The sequence below is a fragment of the Vulpes vulpes genome, chromosome 7 (genome assembly GCF_048418805.1).
Source record: "Vulpes vulpes isolate BD-2025 chromosome 7, VulVul3, whole genome shotgun sequence".
Taxonomy (NCBI): domain Eukaryota; kingdom Metazoa; phylum Chordata; class Mammalia; order Carnivora; family Canidae; genus Vulpes; species Vulpes vulpes.
Window position 1 is genome coordinate 109,610,135 of NC_132786.1, and position 24,954 is coordinate 109,635,088.

At 46.2% G+C, this 24,954-nt stretch overlaps 1 protein-coding gene across 15 annotated transcripts in view; it reads right to left on the reverse strand.

Moving 5' to 3' along the window:
• The window catches only part of PDE1C (phosphodiesterase 1C), a 570,553-nt gene that overhangs the window by 289,672 nt on the left and 255,927 nt on the right, over positions 1–24,954 (reverse strand). For 3 of the 15 annotated variants that reach the window (XM_072764666.1, XM_072764670.1, XM_072764672.1), the window contains exon 1: positions 2,946–3,221. The exons of 8 other annotated variants lie outside the window; for them this stretch is intronic. In XM_072764666.1, the coding sequence (XP_072620767.1) occupies positions 2,946–3,046 (101 nt within the window). In that variant the 5' untranslated portion in view covers positions 3,047–3,221. Of the gene's footprint in view, positions 1–2,945; positions 3,222–4,489; positions 4,706–24,954 lie in introns of those variants that run through there. 4 more of the 15 variants (XM_072764667.1, XM_072764673.1, XR_012002743.1 and 1 more) reach the window with 3 other exon arrangements.

Consider the following 24,954-nt stretch of genomic DNA (forward strand, 5'->3'; position numbering starts at 1 on the left):
ATAGGTTCTTGGCAGATAATAACAGTGGCAACAATCCTCTTACTGCTGGTAAAGACAACTCCTGGCCAGTGCACAAAAGGGGAGAGGATATATGGGGAGGGAAAAAGAGAACCTAGGTAAACCAAAGAATGGGATTCAGCCTTGGGTTGTGGCTTTCCCACATCTTATCCTGTTCCTACTTCAGTTTAGATTTCTGTGCCCAACCTGGGTAATGATGAAAACGTGCCTCCCATCTACTTCATGGAATAGTGTGTTGGTAGGGCATGTGGCCTACACTGACCCAAATTTGTATTTATCTCCACTCTGATTATTAAAAAGCTCATATTTGGTTCTTGATGTTTCCTTCATCGCATTTTGATTGAACACCTACTATGTGCCAGACCCTGCTCTATGCACTGCGGGTACAGCAGTAAGTAAGACACACAAAGTGTCCTCAAGCAACTTACATCCTGATAGAGGAGATGAAAAATTCAATAGTAGATTGAATAGAGACGATACCGACAAGAAGACTGATGCCATTAAACAGTCCGGGTATGAGATGATCAAGTCCTGGACTTAGATGGCTCTCAATCAAGCAGAACTGAATTCTTGACTATCTGTGGTTGCCTATAAGGCCCTGTCTATAAAGGAGTCACATGGTTATAAATTGATATGAAAATCCAATTGTGACTACTGAGTCTTTCTAAAATGCTGAAAGAGCTGCTTCCTTTCTCTTACTGACTGCAAGAGACTGAGTCTGTTGTGTGGACAAACAGAAACATACCCTTCCACCTCCTAAGGGTTTCTATTTTATGAACTGCAAGAGTGCTATTCCAAGTGGTATAAATAAGCATGCCTTTGGTTTCCAGAGTCTTTAGCAACTTATCATAGCACTACTGTTTTGGGTTTTTTAAAAGGCAGTAAGAACCATTAACAGTAGTAAAAAAAAAAAAAAAATATGTCATAATAACGATAGTAACATGTCCTTTTCAAAATAGAAAGTGGAGCAACAGATCTCCTAGGATTGCTGTCAGGCAGGGCATTTCAGTAGGAAGGGTAAAGAGAGGAATTCAAAAACACAAGCTTGAAGAAGAATCAACCCACACCTTTTACGTTCAAAGGCACCGGATGCTGAGTAGATGCGAGAGACTGGAGAACCCAAAGTGTGGTTATATCACACCCCAACACCTTGGGGAGAGAATCCTAAGAGATAGGAAGCAGAAAGCTACAAGACAGTGTGTTATAAGCACTAAATGCTTTTTCACACACATTCTCAGCCTGGCTGATTTACCCAAACACTCCTCTTTGCCTGAGTAGCTCCATGGAGTCAGCTGTAATTGTAAAGCAGTCAGAGAGAAGCAGTTCCTGAGTGTGTGCAGATGAGTCCCTCCGGCCGAGATGGCAGGGGGACCGGCCTGGCAGCACTTTGACATTGCATACCTCAGACCCAGACTTTGCAGACACAACAACTTTTCTGTGTGCAATATGATCAGATGTAATGTTCATTACATATGACAGGAGTTTACTATAAACACGGCTCTGAAAGAGGTGCTGCCCAGCATGCATCTCAACTGGCAGGAGAGCCTGCCAACCAAAAAGACAAGATCTCCAAATAAGTTTACCGCCTCTGTCTACAGCAGCCAGACAACTCAAAAATCATATTATTTGGCATGGTTTCCCATTTAGATCAATGGCAATGAAACTCACTTGGATTATTGATGAAGGGCTTTTATAAATTGCACTTTAAATGGGGATCCCTTAAAGAAACATAGACTACCTATCGCTTCCCCTTAGGAACTTTGAATATCCTGGTCGGGATACGGTCTCCTCTAAGATGAAGCTAACTTCTATCAGTGGCCTTTTTATTTTGTATTGGGGTGTGTGCGTGTGCCTGTGTGCACATGCGCTCTCCTGCTTTCAAACACAACTACAACAAAACAAACTGCCAAGGAGCCAGTATTCCTATCACTGTCCATAAGGAACAGAACGTCTAGAGAATATACTTAGAGAAAAACTGTTGCTGGTGGTGGGGTTTTTTTTTCTTTTTTTTTCTTTTTTTTTTTTTTTTACTGCACTAGATATTCGATGCCAAATGTCTAATAAAATGAGTATCTGGTAGTTATGAAAGGTGTCTTTGGGATACGCCTGGGCAGCTGAGGAGCAAGTTGTAAATGTACAGCTATCACTATAGCTTCCTGACTGGGGTGACCAGCTGTTTATTGTTTATGAAATCTTTTCACCAAACACCATGTATTTTCACCTCTCCTCAGCACGCAAAAGCAGACAGAACCCAATGAAGTGAATGAAATTCAGAGATCTCTGTCCATCAGTCCAAGTAGAATTCTGGCCACTGTACTGAAAGCAAATATGCTAATTCACTATTCCAATATTGCTAGGAAATTCCAATATTGGTTCTGACCCCCACTTTCTCCAACAATAGCCCTTCCTTCCAGTAATTATGTCTGGACAGAAAGAATCCTAAGAAAATATCAGAAGTTGAACTAGGCTGGGGTAAGGGAGAGGAAAACACAGCAGCCAGAATGAATGTTGAATGTGAACTGTTGGTAAGTTCTTAGAGCACCTGCAGAGACGTTTGCAAGCATGTTTGCAGAGAATATGTTTCTTTGATCAATAGTCTGTGGCCTGAGTCCCCAGACTTTTCTCCCTGGGCAAAAAAGGACCAGAAACATCTCCATGGGTACTGAGCTTCTACAACTGATATATTTCCTCTTCCCCCAAAGAAAGTATGCTTTGGAAACAGCAAGGCGTTCTAAAGCACTCAGGAAAACAAGTCTCAGTTAGGGGGAAAAAAGGTAGCAGTGACTGTAATTAAGGGAGAAGCAGTTGTGGAACTTCTGGGGCTGTATTTAAAGGGCCCTGCATGCAGGAAGGAGGTGAGCGGTCACGGCTGTGGCTGGGGAGTAAAACACCGATTGCAAAGAGAAGTAAATACTAGATTTACTTACAGCCCTCGGAGCCGAAGCCAGATTTTCTCGATCTGTTCGGGTTGCAGGTATTTCAGAGAGTTGCTCTCAAATTCTTCAATCTCCTTGGTCGGCGACTCCATAGCTGCAGGTTAGCGCTGGGAGTGAGGCTGAGGGAGTTCGGGCTGCCCCTCCCCTCCCCGCCTCCCGGCCCGGCTTGGGGTGGGGGCGCCCTGGAGCCTGGCCCCTGCGCGCTCCGCCTTCTGCGCCCCCCGACCCCGCGCTCCCTGCGGGCGGGCGGCGCGGGCCACCGGGCCCAGGTGCCTCCGGGGGGCGCCGCGGGAACCTGCCGTGGTCCCGAGCCAGGGGCCAGCCAGGGGGACTGCGCTCCGCTCGAGGAGAAAGCACCTCGGACCGATCCGGATTTTTTTTTTTTTTTTTTTTTTTAAACAAAGCCACGGAAGCGATCTGTGTGGCAGCTGAAGGATTTGGGGGAGAAAGGGAGACCGAGTGGGGCGGGGGGGGGGGGGGACAGTGAGAAGGGGAAGGGGGAAGCGCCCTGGGGGAGCCGGGCCCGGCGGGGGGCGGGAGGGTGAGAAGGGGTGGGAGGGGGGGCAAGCGCCCTGGGGGAGACCGAGCGGGGCCGGGGGGACAGTGAGAAGGGGAGAGATGGGATGGGGGGAGCGCCCTGGGGGAGCCCGAGTGGGGCGGGGGGGGGACAGTGAGAAGGGGAGAGATGGGATGGGGGGAGCGCCCTGGGGGAGCCGGGCCGGGCAGGGGGGGACAGTGAGAAGGGGAGAGATGGGATGGGGGGAGCGCCCTGGGGGGGACCGAGTGGGGCGGGGGGGGGGACAGTGAGAAGGGGAGAGATGGGATGGGGGGAGCGCCCTGGGGGAGCCGGGCCGGGCAGGGGGGGACAGTGAGAAGAGGAGGGACGGGGTGGGGGGAGCGCCCTGGGGGAGCCCGAGTGGGGCGCGGGGGGACAGTGAGAAGGGGAGGGACGGGGTGGGGGGAGCGCCCTGGGGGGGACCGAGTGGGGCCGGGGGGACAGTGAGAAGGGGTGTGGGAGGGGGGCAAGCGCCCTGGGAGAGACCGAGTGGGGCGGGGGGGGGACAGTGAGAAGGGGAGGGACGGGGTGGGGGGAGCGCCCCGGGGGAGCCGGTCCGGGCAGGGGGTGATGACAGTGAGAAGGGGAGGGACGGGATGGGGGGAGCGCCCTGGGGGAGCCGGGCCGGGCAGGGGGTGATGACAGTGAGAAGGGGAGGGACGGGGTGGGGGGAGCGCCCCGGGGGAGCCGGTCCGGGCAGGGGGCGACAGTGAGAAGGGGAGGGACGGGATGGGGGGAGCGCCCTGGGGGAGCCCGAGTGGGGCCGGGGGGACAGTGAGAAGGGGAGGGACGGGGTGGGGGGAGCGCCCCGGGGAGCCGGGCCGGGCGGGGGGGGTGTCCGACCCGGAGGCCGCGCCCCCGCTCCGCCCGCGCCCCCGCCCCGCCCGCGCGCCCCGGCCCCGCTCGCTCCTCGCGTCCCACCCGCGCTCTCTGCCCGCGCCTCGCTCCTCGCGCCCCGTCTCTGTTTTCCTTCACTTACCAGCAGCTCTGCTGACAAGCGAGAAAACTGACAACTGAGAAAAGTCGACCGTCAGCGCGCCGGGGCTGGCGTCTGGTGCGGCACCCGCGGGCGCGCAGGGAGGGGCGCGGACCCCGTCCGGGGACCCGAGGGCCGCGGCCCAGGCGCGCCCGAGCCTCCGCGGAGCCGGTGCTGCGAGCTCCCAGGTAGGGCTCACCCCGCGCCCGCCCGGGAGCCCGCTCCGCTTGGCGACATTCAGGCAATTGGTAGGAACTAAAGGAGCCACAGGAGACACCTGGAAAGTCCTGATCTTGCTACTGCGAGGCTTGGTTTCTCCCTCCCGCCCCGCCCCCACCCACCCATGGCGAGGAGCTGGGAGTTTGCACCGATTAATGTGCCAGACTCCTCAAGAGGTGCCTGCAGGGCGATGGCTGGGCAGACGCTGAGATCGGCCAAAAAAAAAAAAAAAAAGTTTCAGCTCCACAAAGTGGCAACTCCTTGTGTGTCCCCCACCCCACCACCCCCACCCCCGACCCCAGGTCATTCGCGATGTCAGTAAAGCATAGTGCTCTAGAAGAATGGGACCAGGTATGGAGTTGGGAAAGGAGGAAGAAGGTGGGATTAAGAAAGTCAGTCTGTCTGCCTGACATCACAGAATTGGCAGACGGACTCCCATCTAGAGGAAGCCCTAGAACCTCCCTGGGCCATTTCAAAGCCGGGACTCAGGGCTCCTGGCTGTAGCTTGCCAGGTACCCTATTCCCCTCACTGGTGGATTCCTTGAGCCGCTCCCAGCATCCTTTGACTAGCCATTAGTCATACACCTGCTTCTCAAAAGTAGGATAGAAGTAAAGGTAAGAGCTAGTTTTTCTTGATTGCTCCAGCAAAGTTACCTTCATGCAACCTTGATAAAAGAATACAATGATAGTGTCTGAATTCTATATCATCACCCATTTGGTAGTTGGCATTTATTTTCCAGAAATTAGAGGGGAGAGTAATGAGGATGGCAAGACTAACCCTCTTCGTTCCAGTGGAAGAAGGTACCTTCCCAAGGTGAGATGACTGGCCCATCTGATGGAAAAGGACATACATGCTCACCTGCCATACAATCTGAAGTCGCCTCATTAAAGTCAGTCCTTAATTTTCTGGAAGCACGTACATTATCACTCAGTTAACACATTACTACCATACAAAGATAGGATTAAGCAGCCAATGTGTTAACATGAAATTCATCTATCTAAAAAGAACCAATTACCTACCCGATGTCACCCCACAGGGAACAGTGACCTGCTAAAACTGGATGTTTAAAAAAAAAAAAGACATTATTTTAACAGCTTGTTTTGGGGATGCAAGATGGGAGGCAGCACGGTCCCCAAATGAGGTTTCCAACTCTGTGCACCTTGGGCAGCCTGCTGTCAGCATATGGAAGTGTAGTAATGATAGGAACAGCAAACAGGTATCCAAAACCTCCTATAGTCCAAGCACTGCTCTAAGGTTCTATCCTCACATAATACCAGCAACAACTCTAGGAGGCAAATACTATTATTATCATCCCCATTTTACAATAGGAGAACTGAAGCACAGGTAGTTATCCAGACCTGCTAGAAAATGAACTGCCCTGGAAAAGACAAGCGTTTGAGTTATGGCTCATTACCCTATCCAGCACAAATCTGTCCCCCTCATAGGGTCCCATTTTCCACATGGTTAAAGTAAAGAATTTAGGCATAAAGATTTTTTTACAACTGTTCCACCTTAATGATTCTATGAGGTCATCTGGAGAGAACGGGGAGAAAGGAATTCTGAAAAGGGAGATGCATATTGCTGGAAACATATTTTAATTATGGTATGGTATGGTTTCTCCGAGGGCCGGCCTGGGATGAAAGGATGCAATAATAAAGCATATTTGTATTCCTGCCCTCCACTATACCTGTCACCTTTTCCTCGTATGAGTGGGATTTAGATTAAGTCAGAGAAAAGCAAATTTTGAAGAAAAAGAAAAGGAATAGCCTTTCACCGCAATTAAGCCTATCAGAGAAGGAAGACAAAAATATTATTGAAAACGGCTTCTTAGAAGTATTTTTGTTTCTTTTTCTTTTTTTTTTTTTTTGAAATTTTTAAAAGTGAACATGAATCAGAAAGTAAGGATATATCTTTTTTCTTTATTTTAGAGCCATATAGTTTTGGAGCTGGAGGGACCTTAAAAATAATGTGGTTTAGAAGTTTACAAATGTTTTAAGCGACGGAATATTTTTATATAGAATAACATTTTATAAGGGACTCCAACGCACACCTCATATTGAAAACTTAAAGAAAGAACTGCTCTGATTGAATGGGGAGTAGCGGGGGGTAGTGCTTAGTCTCCAGGGACAGAGTCCACCTCTACCTTCTGTATATCCCATCTCTGTGTGATGAATATTCCCACTTCACAGATGAGAACACTGAGTCCAAAGTACCATAGACCATCTTAGGATTTCTTGCTCCTAATACAGAGTTGTTTCTAAGCCACATTAGGAAAAATTTGTCTTCTCTCTGCCAAAAAAAGTATTACTCCTTTTAGATCCACCATGTTACTATGTCACTCAGATTTCATTCTTTTCATCTATCACAGGACAAGATATGCTTGACAGTTGCAGCAACATTACAAGCCACAATTTCCACAGGCAGTCCACTCAGAGACAAGCAATAGACACAGACCCACTGAGAGACAAAAGATCTAAGAAAATGCAAAGCCACTCACAGCTTTGCTTGGGAGGTTAATTTCCATTGTGACTTCTTTACCCAGCTTTTTCAGTAAGACTTTTTAGGAAATCTTATATGGTGAAACATCACTAAATATATATAAGACATGCATACATAATAAATATATAATACACATATGCATATATACACACACATATTTATACATGGATATAAATGCCAATTTAAAATAGTTCCCCAAATAAACATAGAGTAACTTAGTCTAAGTACTAGCAAGCCCCTGCATCATCAGCATTAAGTATCATAAGATCAGAGAGAGTGAGCTCCCTGTCTGTGGCAGAGTTCAAGAAGAAGCTAGGTGACTATCAGGCAAGGGAGTAGGCATCAGGCTGTGTAGACATAAGAATGACCCCTCAGGCCCCTTTCATCTCTAAGATTTCATAACCCAATAATAATCATAATAACCACAATCACTACCCTTACCAATTACTGAAGCCTCTTATAAGCCAAGCATCACCTAAGCACATCACAGGTTGTTTCATTTCAGCCTCAACAAAACACTTGAGAAGAGTTCATCATGCCCATTTACAAGTAAAGACAGAAGAGGCTCCCAAAGATCAGATCACTTTTGCAAAGACACATGGTTAATAAGCGGCAGAGCCAGGTCTTAAACCCAGACCAGAGTGCAAAGCTCCTGTTCTTTTCCCTTTGTTATACCACCTCCCTGCAGACACCAAAAAAAGACAAATAAAAGGGAATAGAACAAAGAGGGTGGGGCTGCAGGAGCACAGATGAAGAAAGGTCACTGATACAGTGGGGGAATTTGGAAAGCAGAGGTGACATTCAAACTGGATCTTGAAATCGATGAGTAGAGGGGTCCCTGGGTGGCTCAGTCAGTTAAGCATCTGCCTTCGGCTCAGGTCCAGGGATTAAGCCCCACATTGGGCTCCCTGCTCAGCGGGGAGTCTACTTCTCCTTCAGCCCCTCCCCCTACTCATCCTCTCTCTCTCACAGTCTCTATTTATAAATAAAATCTTTTTTAGAAAAATGGATGAGTAGAAGTTGCTTACATGGAAGATGGGTGAAGGCAGGTGATTCCAGAAAGAGCACACTGCATGAAAAGAAACACAAGCATGAGAAGGTATGGAGTGTGGAGCTGCTCAAAAACAGGTTCACATGGCTTGGCTATAAGTGCATGACTCAGAAAATCAGGAGAAAATGCTGAAAGGGTTAGCCAGACTTTGGGGTCATGGAAGAGACTCAGGCTCTCTCCAGATGATGGAGAAATGGGGTTGCACTAGGTAGAGGAAGGCATGGTCACATGTCGAGGGTACTCACTGCCCTGAATACACAGCATACACTGAGGTCAGCTCTCCGGGAACCTGCCATGGGCATATGCAACAACCATGGGGCAACTGACAACCAGGACTCCATCAGGGGAATCCGATATCAGGCTCCTCAGCCTACAAGGAAGGAAGAGTTGCACAAAGAAAAAAGACAAAATCAGAAAAGGCACAGTATTGCCTCCCATGAACACCCAACTTCCAGCTTCCAAATTAGGACTGTTTGCTTTGATCTTCATGAAGCAAATCAGTGTCCTTGTTACATTTTTCATGATTTGGCAGCAGCATCGTCCAGAGAGTCTGTTGAGGGGGAAATTCTGGAGAAGCATTTAGGATATGGGAAGTCACACCACCAGGCACCAGAGCCCCTCCTTCCTGCTCACACCAGATGTGAGCCAGCCCTACAATATACTGTCAACAGAGGCTCTTCTCTCCCACTGGCTTCCCTTTTTGGCAAGGGGCCTCTCTGGTGACAGTCACAGGGCCTTTTCTCTCTGATGTCTTCTCATTTTGGTCTCCTAATTTGGGGCAGACTCTGTGTCAGGAATCACCCCTACCAGAAAAAAGAAAATGCAAGAAGAGGTGATGAACTGCTAAGCCCAGGGGACCTCCATTCTCTGGCCCATCTGAAATGGGGCTCTGAGTAGCCACCATCTCAACTATCCAGAGTTTGGCCAAGTCAGGTAGGGAGAGTAGATAGGAGAAGAAACGGGATGGAGTCCCAGCTCGGGGTGGTCTCATGTAACCTTCACATGACTCAGTTTCTGCCCATCTCTCTGGCAGGATCCTTCAGTTGCTGTGACAAACTCATGTAATGCTTCTAATGGAGATGACATTTGCAAAGTGGATGACTAAGTGGAGCACTGAATCACATGTGACCTAGGATAAGATACTTCTCTTCTCTGGCCATGGGTTGAGTTAGGATTAGCAACCTCTGGATCACTTTTCAGTTCTCAGCCACAGCCTCGCCTGAGATAACCAAGCTTTTCATGGGCCCCCAAGAAAGCTATAGGAAAATCTAGAGTCTGACCACTGGCTAGATTTGACTATAATAAACATAATTTAAGTTGGTCAATCAGAGCCTTCCACCCTGTATCTCTGAACAAAGTGATCAGTCAAAGGATAACTAGCAGGAGATCTAATACTGGTTCCTTATGAGAGATTTGATATGACCACTGGGAAAGAGAGAGAGTCTATTTGTTTTTCCTTGGAGATAACATTATAAAGCTTGGGGTTTTTACCATGTAGAGAGAATATACCAGAAAAATGACACCGATACACAGAAAAACAGAGAGAATAGCTGAAGACACAAAGAAAGGAATGTTAAAGGATTTTTGGAGCCCCTTTATCTTACAGTGCCTGAAGCCAGAGGCTACCCATGGATTTTTTTAAATTATATGAACCAAATAAATATCCTGTCCTCTCATGTTTTTTTTTTTTTTCACTTAGGCAAACTTGAGTCAGATTTCTGTCACTGACAACCATAAAAATCCTGACTAATAGAACTCACATTGAGGATTTTTGTAGAGTTTAAAAAAAAAAAAAATGTACGGCCAGTGCCTTAAATAATGAAAGCTCTTCTAACATAGTAGCTCCTCCCCCATCTCATCCATCCAGTACAACATGAAAGGAAGGAAACAGGAAATGGTATAGGACTTTGAGGTGGGCAGGGCACCCAAGGTAAATGTAAGGAGACTTTTTATCTTGATAGATACCCCAATAATTTTGTTTCAATAACAGCTTAGTAATGGCCTACCAAAGCACTGCCGTTACTATAAAAGTTAGTTCCTCAAAACAATCCTGAAGTGAACAAAATACATTATTTTTATCTCCAGCTTAGAAGTCACATAAATGAGGTCCAAGAGGTCTGCTGGGTACCTTCCACTGGTCTACCCTCCAGCTACTGGCTAAGTAGCATGACAGTACCAGGATTCCTAACTCCTGGCCCCGGAGCCCACTCTGCCTCTCAGAACACTCTGCCAACCCAGCAGAATTAACTTGGCTATACTAATGAAATTGAAAATTTTGTTCATGTAAAACTGCTGATGCCACAGTCAGCCAAATTCTGACCCAAATGCACATAAATCAGTGGGTTGTCTTCCTATTGCTGTAAAGCAAATTTGAATGTGGAAAACCTCGGTGCTGACAGGAACCTTAGCAATCCTTTTAGCCAAGTTGCTAATTATATTGAGACGAACAAGCAGTCCAACCAGGTTAGATAAGGCCCAGTGCAAAAGGCCCAGTGGCAGAGCTGAGACCAGAAGCCATGTCCCAGAGCTCCATTATCCCTGAGCTTCCTTTCTGGATCTCAAGAATGGTTCTACCTCCCATCTGAGGATTTGGTTCAATGGTTTGTTCACAGATAAGAAGGAGGAATGCAAAAAAAGAAAAGAAAAGAAAAGAAAAGAAAAGAAAAGAAAAGAAAAAAGAAAAGAAGAGAAAGAAGAGAAGAGAAGAGAAGAGAAGAGAAGAGAAGAGAAGAGAGAGAAGAGAAGAGAAGAGAAGAGGAGAAGAGAAGAAAGAAAAGAAAGAAAGAAATGAAACGAAACGAAACAAAAAGAAAAGAAGGAGGAATGCCCACTAAAAGTATAGGCCATTGGCAAAGGCTTCCTAAAGGGAAAAACTAAAGAAGAGAAACTCCAGGAAAGTGAAAATGCTTGTGGTGGCACAGGGTAGTGGCAAGGAATCTGGTATGACAGGTGTAGGTGGCCCAAGAAAGGGCCAGCCCTCAAAGACTGGATATGCAAATTGGGCCTCAGATACTCAGATACTCAGAAAGCTTAGTCCTTTTACACTCTTGTCAGTAGGAAATCATTAAAATCTGTTGAGTATGTGTATAACAGATACAAAGCAGAATTGCGATTTAACAAGTACAATTTATAAAGAATGATAAAAAATTTTTTCAAAAATTGTCTTTAAATTGCCATGAGAGGAAAGAGATTTGCAGATTCTTGTCTCTGTAGCAGGACGAGGGGTGGGGGGTGGGGTGATATAGACACAATTCCACAAACAAACGCTAGGACTTTTAAAATTTATTCATGCATTCCACAAAACAAACTTTACTGAGTGCTTACTATGTGTTAGATGCTCTGTGACGATAGGTATACAGTGGTCAATAAAAAATCCAGTGCCTGCACCATGAAATGTCAGTCTAATTCGGGAAACAGATAATAAATATATCATCATAAATCATGAAAATTGCTAACAAGACAATTAACAGAGTCCAGTACAGAAAACAATAAATAAAATAAATAAATAAAATTCTTTCTTTCTAAAATAAATAAATAAAATCTCTCCTAAAAAAAAAAAGTAACTCGAATGAGGAGAGACTCTAGACCTATGAGTCCCAGCATCTAAAACCCACAGTGAAAATACTGAACTAATTCAATCAGTGATGAAGAATTAATTTCCTTGTTGTTAGTGTTACTACAGGATTCACTACACTAGTGTCCCAGAGGGCAGAGATCCCAAGTGTCCTGTCCACCACCGTCCCTGAGGGCATAACAGACCAACTAGCCCATGACCAACTGGGCTTCTCAGAGAAGGATTATGAAATTTATTTCATTTTTGGTCCAAAACAATTCCTGCCATATGAACTATATTCAAAGAGCAAAGTTGAGACATGGAAACAAATACATCTTCAACTAGACCAGAAGCTAATTTGGGGAAAGGCCATAAGGCGCTGGTCAGGTTATATTTTGGTGCATAAAGGGTTAACTTTTGGTTATCTAGCAGCTGTACCTCCAGATAAGGGAAATGTTACTTCTTGTGTGATTAAAAACATAAGGAGAATTAGGGAAAATACTCCTGGCAGCATTTTCAAAATGTCCTCCAGGACACCTAAATGGCCCATTCTATTCCCTCTGATTCTCAGAAGTGAAAGGATTTTTAAGACTCAGGAGAATAAAAGAATAATGTCTCCATGAATGCCTTCCACCCATACACTTTTGACAGATTCGTGCTAATAAAAAAGACCCTGAAGGCACCCTGATCTGGCCCATAACCCTCATACATACAGATTGATAGACTCATCAGAAGTTGGTAAACGCTTATATTTCTACTTGTGAGATATAAATAGACTCCTATAAGCAGGGAGTGGGACCTGATTTACCAAGAGGAATGGAAACTTATGGGCACAATTTGAAAGTAATTAGCATGCACAGCAAATCTTAGCCAGAGGCTCTACAAGCCCTGGGTGCCACCAGTACCACCATGGAACTGCGCAGACTCCCACAGGAATACTTCTGTAGCTTCTCCACCGCCTGGGCTAAATCTAAGTAAAGAAATGAAAATCATTCTCCTCAATGGGATTTCAGAAGCTCTTAAGAATTTAAGCCAAAACACTGAAAAGAAAGAGTGCTGAACCCTTGGACATAGCTCCAAGTCACATCAGTTAAGATCCTGTTAGCAGCCATTCTGCTTTCACTGTGGGTTAACCAAACACAGCCTCCCACCCCACTCTCTAGGTAACAAAGATTCCACTTCATACTTCCTGTGCCCAACTTGGTCACAAAAGGGAATTGTGAAAATCAGTCCCCACCTCACCCATCCAGACAACATAGCAGGAGTACCCTCTCCATCCTGCGCAGAAATCAGTCTCATTTGCTATGGAGGTTCCAGTTGTAATGATCACAGCATCCATTGCCCATATACTGCTATTCTATAGATGACTCAGTCTATCAGAAACCATTCGGCTGGATCAATTCCAAGCAATTCCTAAAGATACTACCATTGCCTGCGACTTGGGACCACATTTCCTATTCACTGACTGCAGGATTTATCCGTCTCTAACCACCTTCTAGAACCCGCTGGTCAGAGAGGAAATTTTAACGCATGCACGACCCTCTGAAAATCCCTCCACCTCCCATTGCAAAATCAAACTTGGTTAAGGGTTTATTGACAGAGGGGTGGTCATTTACTACCGGTCATCTCGGGCGCTTTACTTGATTACTCTGGCTCTTAGGAACAACAGTCTCATCAAGGTGAAAATGTGCGTACGTCAGAATGTTGGCAGGGGGACTTACATCATTCAGTTTGATTATAAATTTGATTAAAATTGCAGTGATAACCAACCGCCCACGGTTACACTCTAGCCCCGGGGAAACCACAACTAATAAATGCATCATCATAAATCATCTAAAACCTAAAGGAAAGGAGGTTGGGGGAAGGGGAGGGGAAGAGAAGGAAGGAAAGAGAACCACTCCTAAAAAAAAGCTACGGAAATTTAAAGGCCAAAAACAACAACAACAACAACAACAACAACAAACCACTTCTGAAAATATAACGATTGGACTTTTCTTTCTCTTTTTTTAAACCAGTTAAGCAGGTGCTTCCATCTGGGTGCTTATGAGAGTTCACTGTCCAACGGTACATGCCAACGCACGACTCTGGGCATCTTGGCAGCGGCCGTCGCCGCATCATTTCGCGCCTGTTGGCTGAGCCCGGGGTCTGCAAACATTCGGGACCTGCTTTTCTTCCTCGGTGGCGGCGGGTGGCCAAGGCGGCCGGAACCCCACGGGATCAGGAGGCTCCATTTGTCTGGCTGCTGCCAACGGAGCGCAATCACTAAGCCGTCAGAAGGCGCTTTCAGCGCTGCAATTGATAGCGCCCCAGAGGCTCGGGAGGTTGCCAGGGCTGGGGGGGGGGGGGAGAGTGGCTGGAGGGGTGGGTGGCTGGAGGGGAGGGTGGCTGGAGGGTGGTGGCTGGAGGGGAGGGTGGCTGGGGGGAGGGTGGCTGGAGGGGTGGGTGGCTGGAGGGGAGGGTGGCTGAGGGGGAGGGTGGCTGAGGGGGAGGGTGGCTGGAGGAGAGGGTGGCTGAGGGGGAGGGTGGCTGGAGGGTGGTGGCTGGAGGGGAGGGTGGCTGGGGGGAGGGTGGCTGGAGGGGTGGGTGGCTGGAGGGGTGGGTGGCTGGAGGGGTGGGTGGCTGGGTGGCTGGATGGGAGGGTGGCTGGGTGGCTGGAGGGTGGTGGCTAGAGGGGTGGGTGGCTGGAGGGGAGGGTGGCTGGAGGGTGGTGGCTGGAGGGGTGGGTGGCTGGAGGGGTGGGTGGCTGGATGGGAGAGTGGCTGGGGGGGGGAGGGTGGCTGGGGGGGTGCTCCATGGAGGAAAACCCCTTTGCCCCGCCAGCTGTGTCCTCGCTTCCAGCGGAGCACTCTGGCTTGTCCCTAATCACCCGTGAAATGGTGCAGGGGGACGTGGTGCAGAGGAGGGGCAGGGACAGCGTGAAAAGAACCCACGGGACGACCAGCTGTGACTCATGCTTTTCACCTTTGAAGGGAAGTAACATTTTGGAGCAGGATTCCACTCTGGCCTGCCTCCAAGGGACATGAGAAAGAGAGAGAGAGAGAGAGAGAGAGAGAATGCCCTTCCTGTTCCGTGCTGACAAGGACCAGCCCATGCAGCTGGAAGGAAAGGGCCAACATCAACAATGCGTGGGGACAGTGGCTGACATGGTTTTCAGCTATCTGGGTAATTGTGCAGTTGTCAAAATAGAGCTCGAAAAGGCCATGTGCGTACAGAGCCTTCACTGTTACTGAAAGGGCAGGCTCTTAACCCTGCGTAGTATCCAGAGGACGCCTCCAATCTCTCCTGTCCCCCCAAAGTAATTATTTGCTACCAGTATGAGTTAGTAATAGTAGGAGAAGGAGAGTAATAATCATAATAGCTATTGTTCGTTGTACGTAGTATGTACCACCCTCTTTGTAAGCATGGCAACCCATGACACCTTCACGGGGAAACTTAACTTGCCCGAGGTCATCTAGTAAGTAGCAGAACAGGATTTAAACTGAAATTTGTCACTGGCCCACCCACTGTGGTGTCTCTCAAAAGCAGATATTTTTGTGTAAGTTGGAAGGCTTAACTGTGTCTGATTGACAAATGGCCCTCTGACCCACAGCCTTCTGACAACGGTTTGATGATTTTGCAGTTGCACACCATTTCAAGCCATCTTTTTTTTTAATATTTTATTTATTTATTCATGAGAAATACAGAGAGAGAGAGACAGAGAGAGAGAGAGAGAGAGGCCGAGACACAGGCAGAGGGAGAAGCAGGCTCCTTGCAGGGACCCCAACGTGGGACTCGATCCTAGGTCCCCAGGATCAGGCCCTGGACTGAAGGCGGCACTAAACCACCGAGCCACCCGGGCTGCCCTCAAGCCATCTTTAAGTAGCTTTATAGACCAGAATAAGGAGAGTAGGAGAGTAGAGAAGTGACCACTGACCCAAGACCACACTTGCAGACAGTGGAAATATGCTGAAATGAGAAGGACCCTGCAGTGAGAAAGTTAACAGTTAGTGTCCTAGCAAATTTCAAGTATACAAGAGGGTAGAATTAACCCTAACCACCCTGCTACACATTAGATCTGCAGTATGTGTCCATCCTCCCTACCTAAAACTTTGAAAGTTTGTACCCTCTGCCCAGCATCTCCCCCTTCCCCTGCCCTCCTCACCATCCTGGCAGCCACTGCTTGACTCTCTGCTTTTATGAATTATGCTAAGAGGGTAAATTTTTTTTAAAGATTTTATTTATTTATTCATGAGAAACACACACACACACAGAGAGAGAGAGAGAGAGAGGCAGAGACACAGGCAGAGGGAGAAGCAGGCTCCATGCAAGGAGCCTGATGCGGGACTCGATCCCGGGTCTCCAGGATCATGCCCTGGGCTGAAGGCTTCGCTAAACCGCTGAGCCACCGGGGCTGCCCTAAGAGGGTAAATCCTAAGTGTTCTCACCAGCCCCCAAAAAAGTGAGTGAAGTGATGAGTACGTTAATTAGCTTGATTGTCGTAATCATTTCACGATGTATACATGTATCAAAACATCACATTGTGCACTTTAAATACATACAATTTTTATTTGTCAATTATATTTCCCTCAGTAAAGCTGGAGGGAAAAAGAGCCTCTAATTGGCATTATGGGAACTGGGTCAGTCATTCCTCTGAAGGTCTACAAATAGAGCCTCACCTTCAGAAAGACACGACACAGCCATGCCGTGTACCATACGGGTTTCCCAAGAAGGCAGGCTCTCTTCCCAAGGGTTTCCAGTGACTAAAAGGGAACACACTGAGAGGGACTCCAGAAGGAAACCCTGCATATCACACACCCAGGAAAACCTCTCTCACCCACTCCGTGGTCTTGCTTTTGCCTCTGCAGCACTTTCCTCCAGAGATCACAGTAAAAATGTTACTGGCTTGCTTCATTACAGCAGGACAAATACTTTCTTGGCATCATTTTCTTGTCTTTTAAACTTCTCTCATTCCTCTCATCTAATTTCTCTGTTGCAAGAAATGAAAAGCAAGTGTGTTTCTGGAATGGTACATGCAAATGAAGAGACAGTGATGGGAGGCTGAGATGAAACGCACAGAGCTGACAAGGCACAGAGCTAAGTGAGCCAGCAGGCTCGACGTTGATAACACAAATAATAATGATAGTAATAATAATAATCATAACAGCAGCACTTCTGCATTTAGCTCCCTGTGGGACGGTCCTTTTCTCGGGCTTCCCAAATCAGAACAGGGAATTATGCAGAGACCCCGAGGGGCTCTGCCCTCTGTGATCTCTACTCAACCCAGATTAATGAAGCATTCATAACACCTGTGCTTACACTTCTCACACTGTCATCCCAGCCATGTCAGGACTGGTTTCATCTGCGTCGGAGCAAGCCTTTAAATTCCAGCGGCACCAGGGACTCAAAAGGCAATGACCTTGACATACACAGGCTTTCCTCTCACCACCCAGGAAGCTGGGGGCTCAGCACCAATACCACACAAAAGCCACCTTCCACCCTGGAATTAATCATCATTTCGGAGTTTCCATTACAAAACTTTGTTTAGAGAAGCCCAGAATAGTGAACCAATCATGGGGTTTTAGAGTGGTTTTAAACTTTTATGGATCAAGGACACTCTGAGAATCTGATGAAAGCCACAGAGTTTCTTTCTACCCATTTAAATGAAATGTGTACACTCTGATTTGCATATATAAGGAGACTCTTGGACTCTCCTGGAACTCATCCAGGCTCCTTTCCCAAAAATCCTGTGGTTTAATGAGGTGTGTGTGTGTGTGTGTGTGTGTGTGCATTTTAATCTAGTTTGCTCTTCTTACCCCAAAAGGAAAATGGTATGAACTAAAAGGAGAAGATAACTAATAAAAGATATAATTCAAGTTTTCAAAAAGGGAATGTATTTAGTGAACACCAAACACATGCCAAATTCTCTACCAAGTATAGGATACATTTTTGTGCATTTAATCCTCTTTACAACCATTCAACAACAAGGACTGTTTTACCTATTCACCTCTCCCTCCCCAGTGCCTTTCACAGCAGTGGGACCCCTGATTACTTGCTGAGTGAATGAATTATTACTATTTTGCAGATAAGGAAACTGAGCCTCTGAGAGGTTAAGCAACTTCTACAAATCGGACAGGGAATAAATGCTACTAGGGATGGGATTTGAACTCAGGTCTGCTTGTTCTCTTTCCCCCGTGCCTTGATGAACATTTGGTATAAGAGACTAAAGCAAAGACATAAAAATGAGATGCTGTGTTGATAGCCAGACTTGTGGGGAGGAGGAAAAGCAGAGTAGGTGGGCTGGGAATATGAGGAGGGGCCAGGGCAGGTCTCAGTACAGGGACCAAGGTAGTCCGTGGTGTCATCTCTGGAAGTTGAGATATGAGCAGAGCCTGGAAGGAGATGAGAGGACATGCAAAGTGGAGGAGTATGCCAGAGAGGGGAACAGCGAGGGCCAGGCCGTAATCAGAAGTATGCCTGGTAGCTCAAGGAAAAGTCGAGAGACGGGGAGAGTTATACAAAGTGAGGTTGGAGAGGTGATGGGCAGGCAGGGAGCTGCAGAAAGCTCGTGTGTCAGTCATGACAAGGACTGTGGCTTTTACACAGAGTGAAATGGGAACTCACTGCAAGATTCGGAGTGGGGCAGAGGCATGATGTGACCTCCGTTTTGCAAAAACCATTTTGGCTGTTGACATGAGGATGGAGGGTAGCAGGGCAGAGAGTAGGGTGGGGAGACCAGGTGTGAGGCCACATCCAGATTTTCAGGCAAAACATGATGATAACTTGGCCAGGGTGGTAGCAGTGGAGATGGAGAGAAGTATATTCTGGACTAGTGAGAAAAGAGAGGCATTAAGGATGACTCCAAGGTTCGGAGCCCAAGAAACAAAACTGACATCTGTTCAGGCTCATCCCTACCTTCTAAGTAGGCAAAAAAAGCCTGCTCTTATTCTCAAGACCTCAAAACCAACCTGAGAAAAATAATATATTTACAGTTTCCGAGTACATTTCTTTCTTTTTTCATGAGATATTGTGTGTGGCCTTATGAGAAAAGAGGAATGAGTTTCTTAAAAATTGCATGTTCTAAAAAAAAAAAATTGCATGTTCTTTCACTTTTGAGTTTTAGAAAGCAAGCTTCGAAAAATGTTTCCTTTGTCTTACTCCCTATCTTCATATCTAAGGCTGCATGACCTTCTCTCCTGCTGGACGCCAGGCCAGTACTTGAATGTGCTCCTGCTGGCCACTAAACACAGAGCTTCCAAACAGCTTTCTGAAACAGGGAGCTCTAGGCGGATGCTGACTTCCAGGTGACCCGAATCTGACACCAGGAGTGAGAAGCCAGGGCTGTCCCCTCTCCTCCCATGAAAAACACAGGCATTCCTGGCTAGCCTGGGCTGCCAGGCAAATGTCGAGCCATCAGCTCTGGACACAATCAAAAGTAAATGTGGAGCTCGCTTCCGGATCACACTGTGTGGCCAAGGAGACAGTCTACTGGAGGTTAAAGCAAAAGTGCTGAAGGGTTTGCAAAGGGTAAGTCTCTCACTTACTTCCATCAAGGGTTCACTGAAAGAAAGAAAGAAAGAAAGAAAGAAAGAAAGAAAGAAAGAAAGAAAGAAAGAAAGAAAGAAAGAAAGAAGCAGCTAAAGTGGAAAAGCCAGGATGATAGAAAAACTGTATTTTTGTAAAAAAAAAAAAAAAAAAGTGTTGCACGTCTACTGTGTACATGACACTATTATTTTCCTGAATTCCACACAACATCCTCAGTAGCCAGCTTTATTTTCACCATTGTTCTGAGAAGGAAAGATTAGAGAGGTCAAGTAACTTGCCCAAAGTGACCCAGCAAATTGGTACAGATGTCTGACCACAAACAACAGCTTCCACCATCGCTGCCTCTAGGATGACCGGCCATCCCCTATGTGCTTGGAACTAAGAAGGTTCCCAGGATGCAAAACTTTCGGTTGAGATGCAGAAAAGTCTTGGGAAAACTGGGACAAGAGAGTCACCCTTACTGCCTCTTGAAACAAAAATATGCCCACAAAAATGCAGTCATTTCATGAATAACCTAGAAAATTCAATAAAAACATCATTGGGAAAATCTTAAATGCACACTTTTATTTAAGGTAAATACGGGCTCCAAGGGGGTTCTGCTTTTAAGAAGAGCAGGTTTCTTTCCCACCCGGTTAATAGCCAAACTTCTGCAATCACAAGAGGGAGGCCTTGGTGAGAATCTGCTGCAGAACATTAATCCCCAATTTCCTACACTTTCAACTCCGCACTAGGATTGGTTCCTCCAGCTGGCTCCCAAAGCAAGCTTGCCAGTTGTGAGCGTTCCCACATCCAGTTGCCTTTTGCATCTGTTTGCTGCAAAATGTCAACTGCATCTCTTGCTCAGGTCATTATAATTTATACCCCTGACCAATCTACCCAATGTCTTGCTGAAGGGCCATCAGTGAATTCGGCTCCCCAGGATAAAATTCAGCGGCTTAGAAAGGTGGTAGCATTTCTCCAGAGCCCGGGTTCCCCATTTGCTAGTACTGCTCCCTAACTCATTCTACAGACATTCATGCCAACTTTGAGCCAAGCCAAGTCTCATTGTCTTCATGTAACTTGTCAATCGGCAAAGGACCCTCTTTTCAAGGAGTCTCGTTGGTAAGGGGTCCTGAGACCCAGAACTTGACAGTTGACACAGATGATTCATCCTCCTCTTTATCATCTAGTGACTCATCTAGTGAGGGGTAAAAATAAGCCAGAATAGTTGAACTGTTGCACCAGGTCCTGCGAGCTTTGAACAGCCAGCCCAGCTGTGCCTGGGGTGACAGGCGCTAGATGTGAGTTTACATGTTTTGGGCACTGCTGGTAGGGTGGGCCCAAGGGACAGAAGAGCCCTTCCGTACACCCTCTCCACGGGCTGGGGGCATAGGAAGGCACACTCTGTGGCTCACCTCTTAATCTCAGGGCTAATGCCCAAAAGGCAAAGAAGGCTGAGTGTGTCGCTCTGACCCAGAAATAGACGGAAAGGGAATCCACCAGCGGGAATCTCTTCCCCCTGCTTATCTCTGCTTGTCGTGCTTTTGCAAGTCTCCCCCATCATAATGATGTGCTGATAAATGTTGAATCTGGTGCAGGGTGAGCCCTTCTTTGTAGCACTTGCTGATTTCTGCAGTATAAATACTCCCACTGTGGCCAGTTTCAAGCTACCCATATGATGTCACTGAACACAGAGCTGGGAAGAAATGCGAACAGTCACGTCCAGCACACAGCCCCTGAGACCCCCACACCAAGAACTCAGTGCCTTATCCTGCTTTAGTGCCACTCTTCCTATTCTTGAATGATGGAGGAGGGAAACTGTGCTTTTGTCAGAATGACCGAACCACAAAGGCAGACGAGGGAGTGCATGACACTTCGCTTGACGAGAGTGGAGGGTGTGTGCATTTCTCCTACTTCAAGCCAAGGAAGTTCTTTCTCTTGTGCTAAACAAGTTCACATGTTTTAGTTCAGTACAACTTACAAAACTGCTGTGAAAGAGGGGAAGCAGTTATTATTACACAAATAAGGAGACCACCTCCGAGTGGGTAAGACTGCCAACCGAACAACTAAATCTGAGTCCTGAGCCCTATTTATTATTTATTCATCTGTTTGCATCTCCCCAGAGAGGAGTCCAAGGGTTCTGTCTACAGTATAGGTATGATGATGGGGCTCCCCTGTTTTCATTCTTCCACTGGCTCCCTATCAATCATAGGATAAAGTCCCAGATACGTATGCAGGATGGCACAGAGGCTATCTGGCCATGATCCCACTTTTCAGCAGCCCTGCAATCTCATCTAAACTCCAGCCACAATACTTGGGATTTTCATAAAATGACTGGTTCCTTCCCAATCTGGCCTCAAGTCATACCTTCCACCCCCACTATTTGGGACACTCCTCCTTTCATTCATCCACCATCTCCAGCTAAGATCTACATAGATTTCTACTAACTTATTGTTCTTTTTTCTTTAAAAGGCACTCTGCCCCCTCTAAACTAAGTAAACTCTTTGAAGGCAAGGGCTGGGCTGGTTTGTCCTCCAGAACATATGAGAAATGTTTACCTGCCGAAATCACCCTTTTATTTTATTTAGAAAAATAGTCCTGGGACACTCGGGTGGCTCAGTAGTTAAGTGTCTGCTTTTGGCTCAGGTCATGATCCTGGAGTCCTGAGATTAAGCCTCACTCGGGCACCCCATAGGGAGCCTGCCTCTCCCTCTGCCTATGTCTCTGCCACTCTTTCTGTGTCTCTCATAAATAAATAAAATATTTTTAAAAAATAGTCCTGCTGCTTAGAAAGACTTCTGCGTGCTTTAAATTGGAAATCTCCTTGGGAAAGCAAGTAGACAGCGGTGGCATTTCTGATGAGGCTGAAGCCAGACAACAGTCAAAAACCATGTTCCCAGGACAGGCAGTTCCGGCACCATCTATGGGCCCACATCAAGTCCTTCCTTCACTGACAGTCTCTTCCTCTCAGACAATGGCAATGGAGCTCTGTCACTCCCAGCAGGACTGGTCTGGCCTTCACTGCTGTGCCACCATGAGCAGCTACAGAGGTTATGTGGCTTGGCCAGAATCACACTGGGTCAGGGAATACCAAACAAGACACAAGCATTTGTTATCATAGTTCTACAGCCCACTGGCAGGCTTCAGTGTGTGGCTCTGTGTCATCCTTCTCATGCACCCAATGTGCTGCTTCTAGCATGGATGTTCAACTAAGTTTGTAATCAGATTGCTGCTTCTAGGGAAGCTGCTGTTTCTGCTTCTTAAACTTTAGAACAGGGTGCATATGCAAATGTATATGTCCTCCAGGTCTTCACCCCAAATGAGACTTTAACAAACAAGACTGTAAGTAAAATGCCTATAGAATAGCACAAGGTCCTTCACACCTGGCCCCTCTCCAGTCTCAACAGGTACCCAGTGCAAACATCTATCCCATGCTTAGGCCAATATTTCCCATAATACTATGTTGCATGGAGTTCTAAACTGGCATCGTAAATGGCCTTTGGTCAAATAAATCTAGAAATGCTAGGTTACAAAACAGGAAGAGGGTTTACTGGAGGACATCTGAGAACTTTATCATGCTAATGTGTATCATGAACCTCCAAAATGAGGTATAGTATGCAGTATTCCCCAGACTTAATGGACCATGGACATGCCCACTCACCTGTAGGGACTGATGCTTTCCCAATATAACTTTGAGAATCCAGTTCTAACCTCATGAATTCATTCAATCACTGAGCAGGTGAGGCACTTCAATCAATACCAAGAAGAAAGCATTAATGTTTTGGAAGATTTTTTTTTCAAGCCCTCATACAAGGTGAAGTCAGACAACAGAATGTTAAATAGAAAATGTTAAATATCTTCAAAAATTTTTAATCCTAAGCTATAAAGCCAAATAGCGCATCAAATCCTGCCAAGAGAATAAACTATTTATTCCTCCTGACATCTTAGGATTCTCTTATGGTAGAAAGAACATAGACTTGGGAATTAAATACACCTGCATGTATATCTTGGCTCTGCTCCTGTTCACTGGCTCTAAACTGCCTTACAGGGCTGTGGTGAGAATTACATAAGACAATGAATACCATCACATAACAAAAAGCAATTAATTCATGACTTAAAATTATTATTTTTCTATGATATGGATAACATCCCACTATGTCTTATGCAAATAGCCCATGTTCTGTCTTTATAAAAGTGATGATTCTATTCCAAGCTCTGCTTTATGGCCTTGTACAGGACAAATCTGTATTAATAAAGACTTCTCAGAGAAACAGAACTAATAGGATATATAAATGATCATATATATGTAAATACAGTTGACCCTGAACAGCACAGATTTGAACTATGCAGGTCCACTGATGCACAGATTGTTTTTGTTTGTTTGTTTTAAGATTTTATTTATTTATTCATGAGAGACACAGAAAGAGAGAGAGGCAGAGACACAGGCAGAGGGAGAAGCAGGCTCCATTCAGGGAGCCCAACGTGGGACTCGACCCCGGGTCTCCAGGATCAGGTCCTGGGCTGAAGGCGGTGCTAAACCACTGAGCCACCAGAGCTGCCCCAGATTGTTTTTGATACAGTACAGTACTACCAAGGTATTATTCTCTTATGATTTTCTTAACATTTTCTCTAGTTTGCTTTATTTTAAGAATATAGCATATAATACATATACAAAATGTATGTTGACTATATTATTGATAAGTCTTCTAGTCAATAGTAGGCTATTAGTAGCTAAGTTTTGGAGGAGTCTAAAATTATATGTGGATTTTCTTTTAAAAAAAAAAAAGATTTATTTATTTATTCATGAGAGACACAAGGAGAGAGAGAGAGAGAGGCAGAGACACAGGCAGAGGGAGAAGCAGGCTCCATGCAGGGAGCCGGACATGGGACTCGATCCTGGGTGTCCAGGATCAGGCCCTGGGCTGAAGGTGGTGCTAAACTGCTGAGCCACCCGGGATGCCCCGTATATGTGGATTTTTGGTGGTGCCATGGATCAGTGCCCTAAACCTTGCATGGTTCAAGGATCAACTATATATGGATATATGTAAAGATATGATATACTATGAGTGTGTATATTTATTGTAAGGCATTAGATCACAAGATTACAGAAGCTGAGAAGTCCCTAGATATGTAAGTGGCAAATTGGAGACCCAAGTGAATCAATAGTGTAAGTTCCATTCTGAAAGGCAGCAGCCTTGAGAACCAAAAACAGATATTTCAGTCTGAGTTCAAAGTCCAGAAAAGGCAATGTCCTAGCCCCCTGGGACAGGAGGCATGAGAAGTTCCATCTTACTCAGGCTTTATGCTCAGCTCTTGAATTTACTGGATTGAAGGCCACCACATTATAGAAGGCAATCCACTTTACTCAATCTACTGATTCAAATGCTAATCTCATCCAGAAACATCTTCACAGGCAAACTCAGAATAATAACCGGCCAGACATCTGGCCACCTCATAGTCCAATCAGGTTGAAACATAAAATTAACCATCACAACATCTAAATAAAGCTACTGAATTAACTAGGTTGAGTAAATCTGGGATTTGGGGCTGTCAGAAGACCAGTGTGCCAAAAAGCAAACTGAAATGCCAAATGACAAGCCAACTCCAGTGCCAACATGCCTAAATAACTGGAGGAATCATTTAAT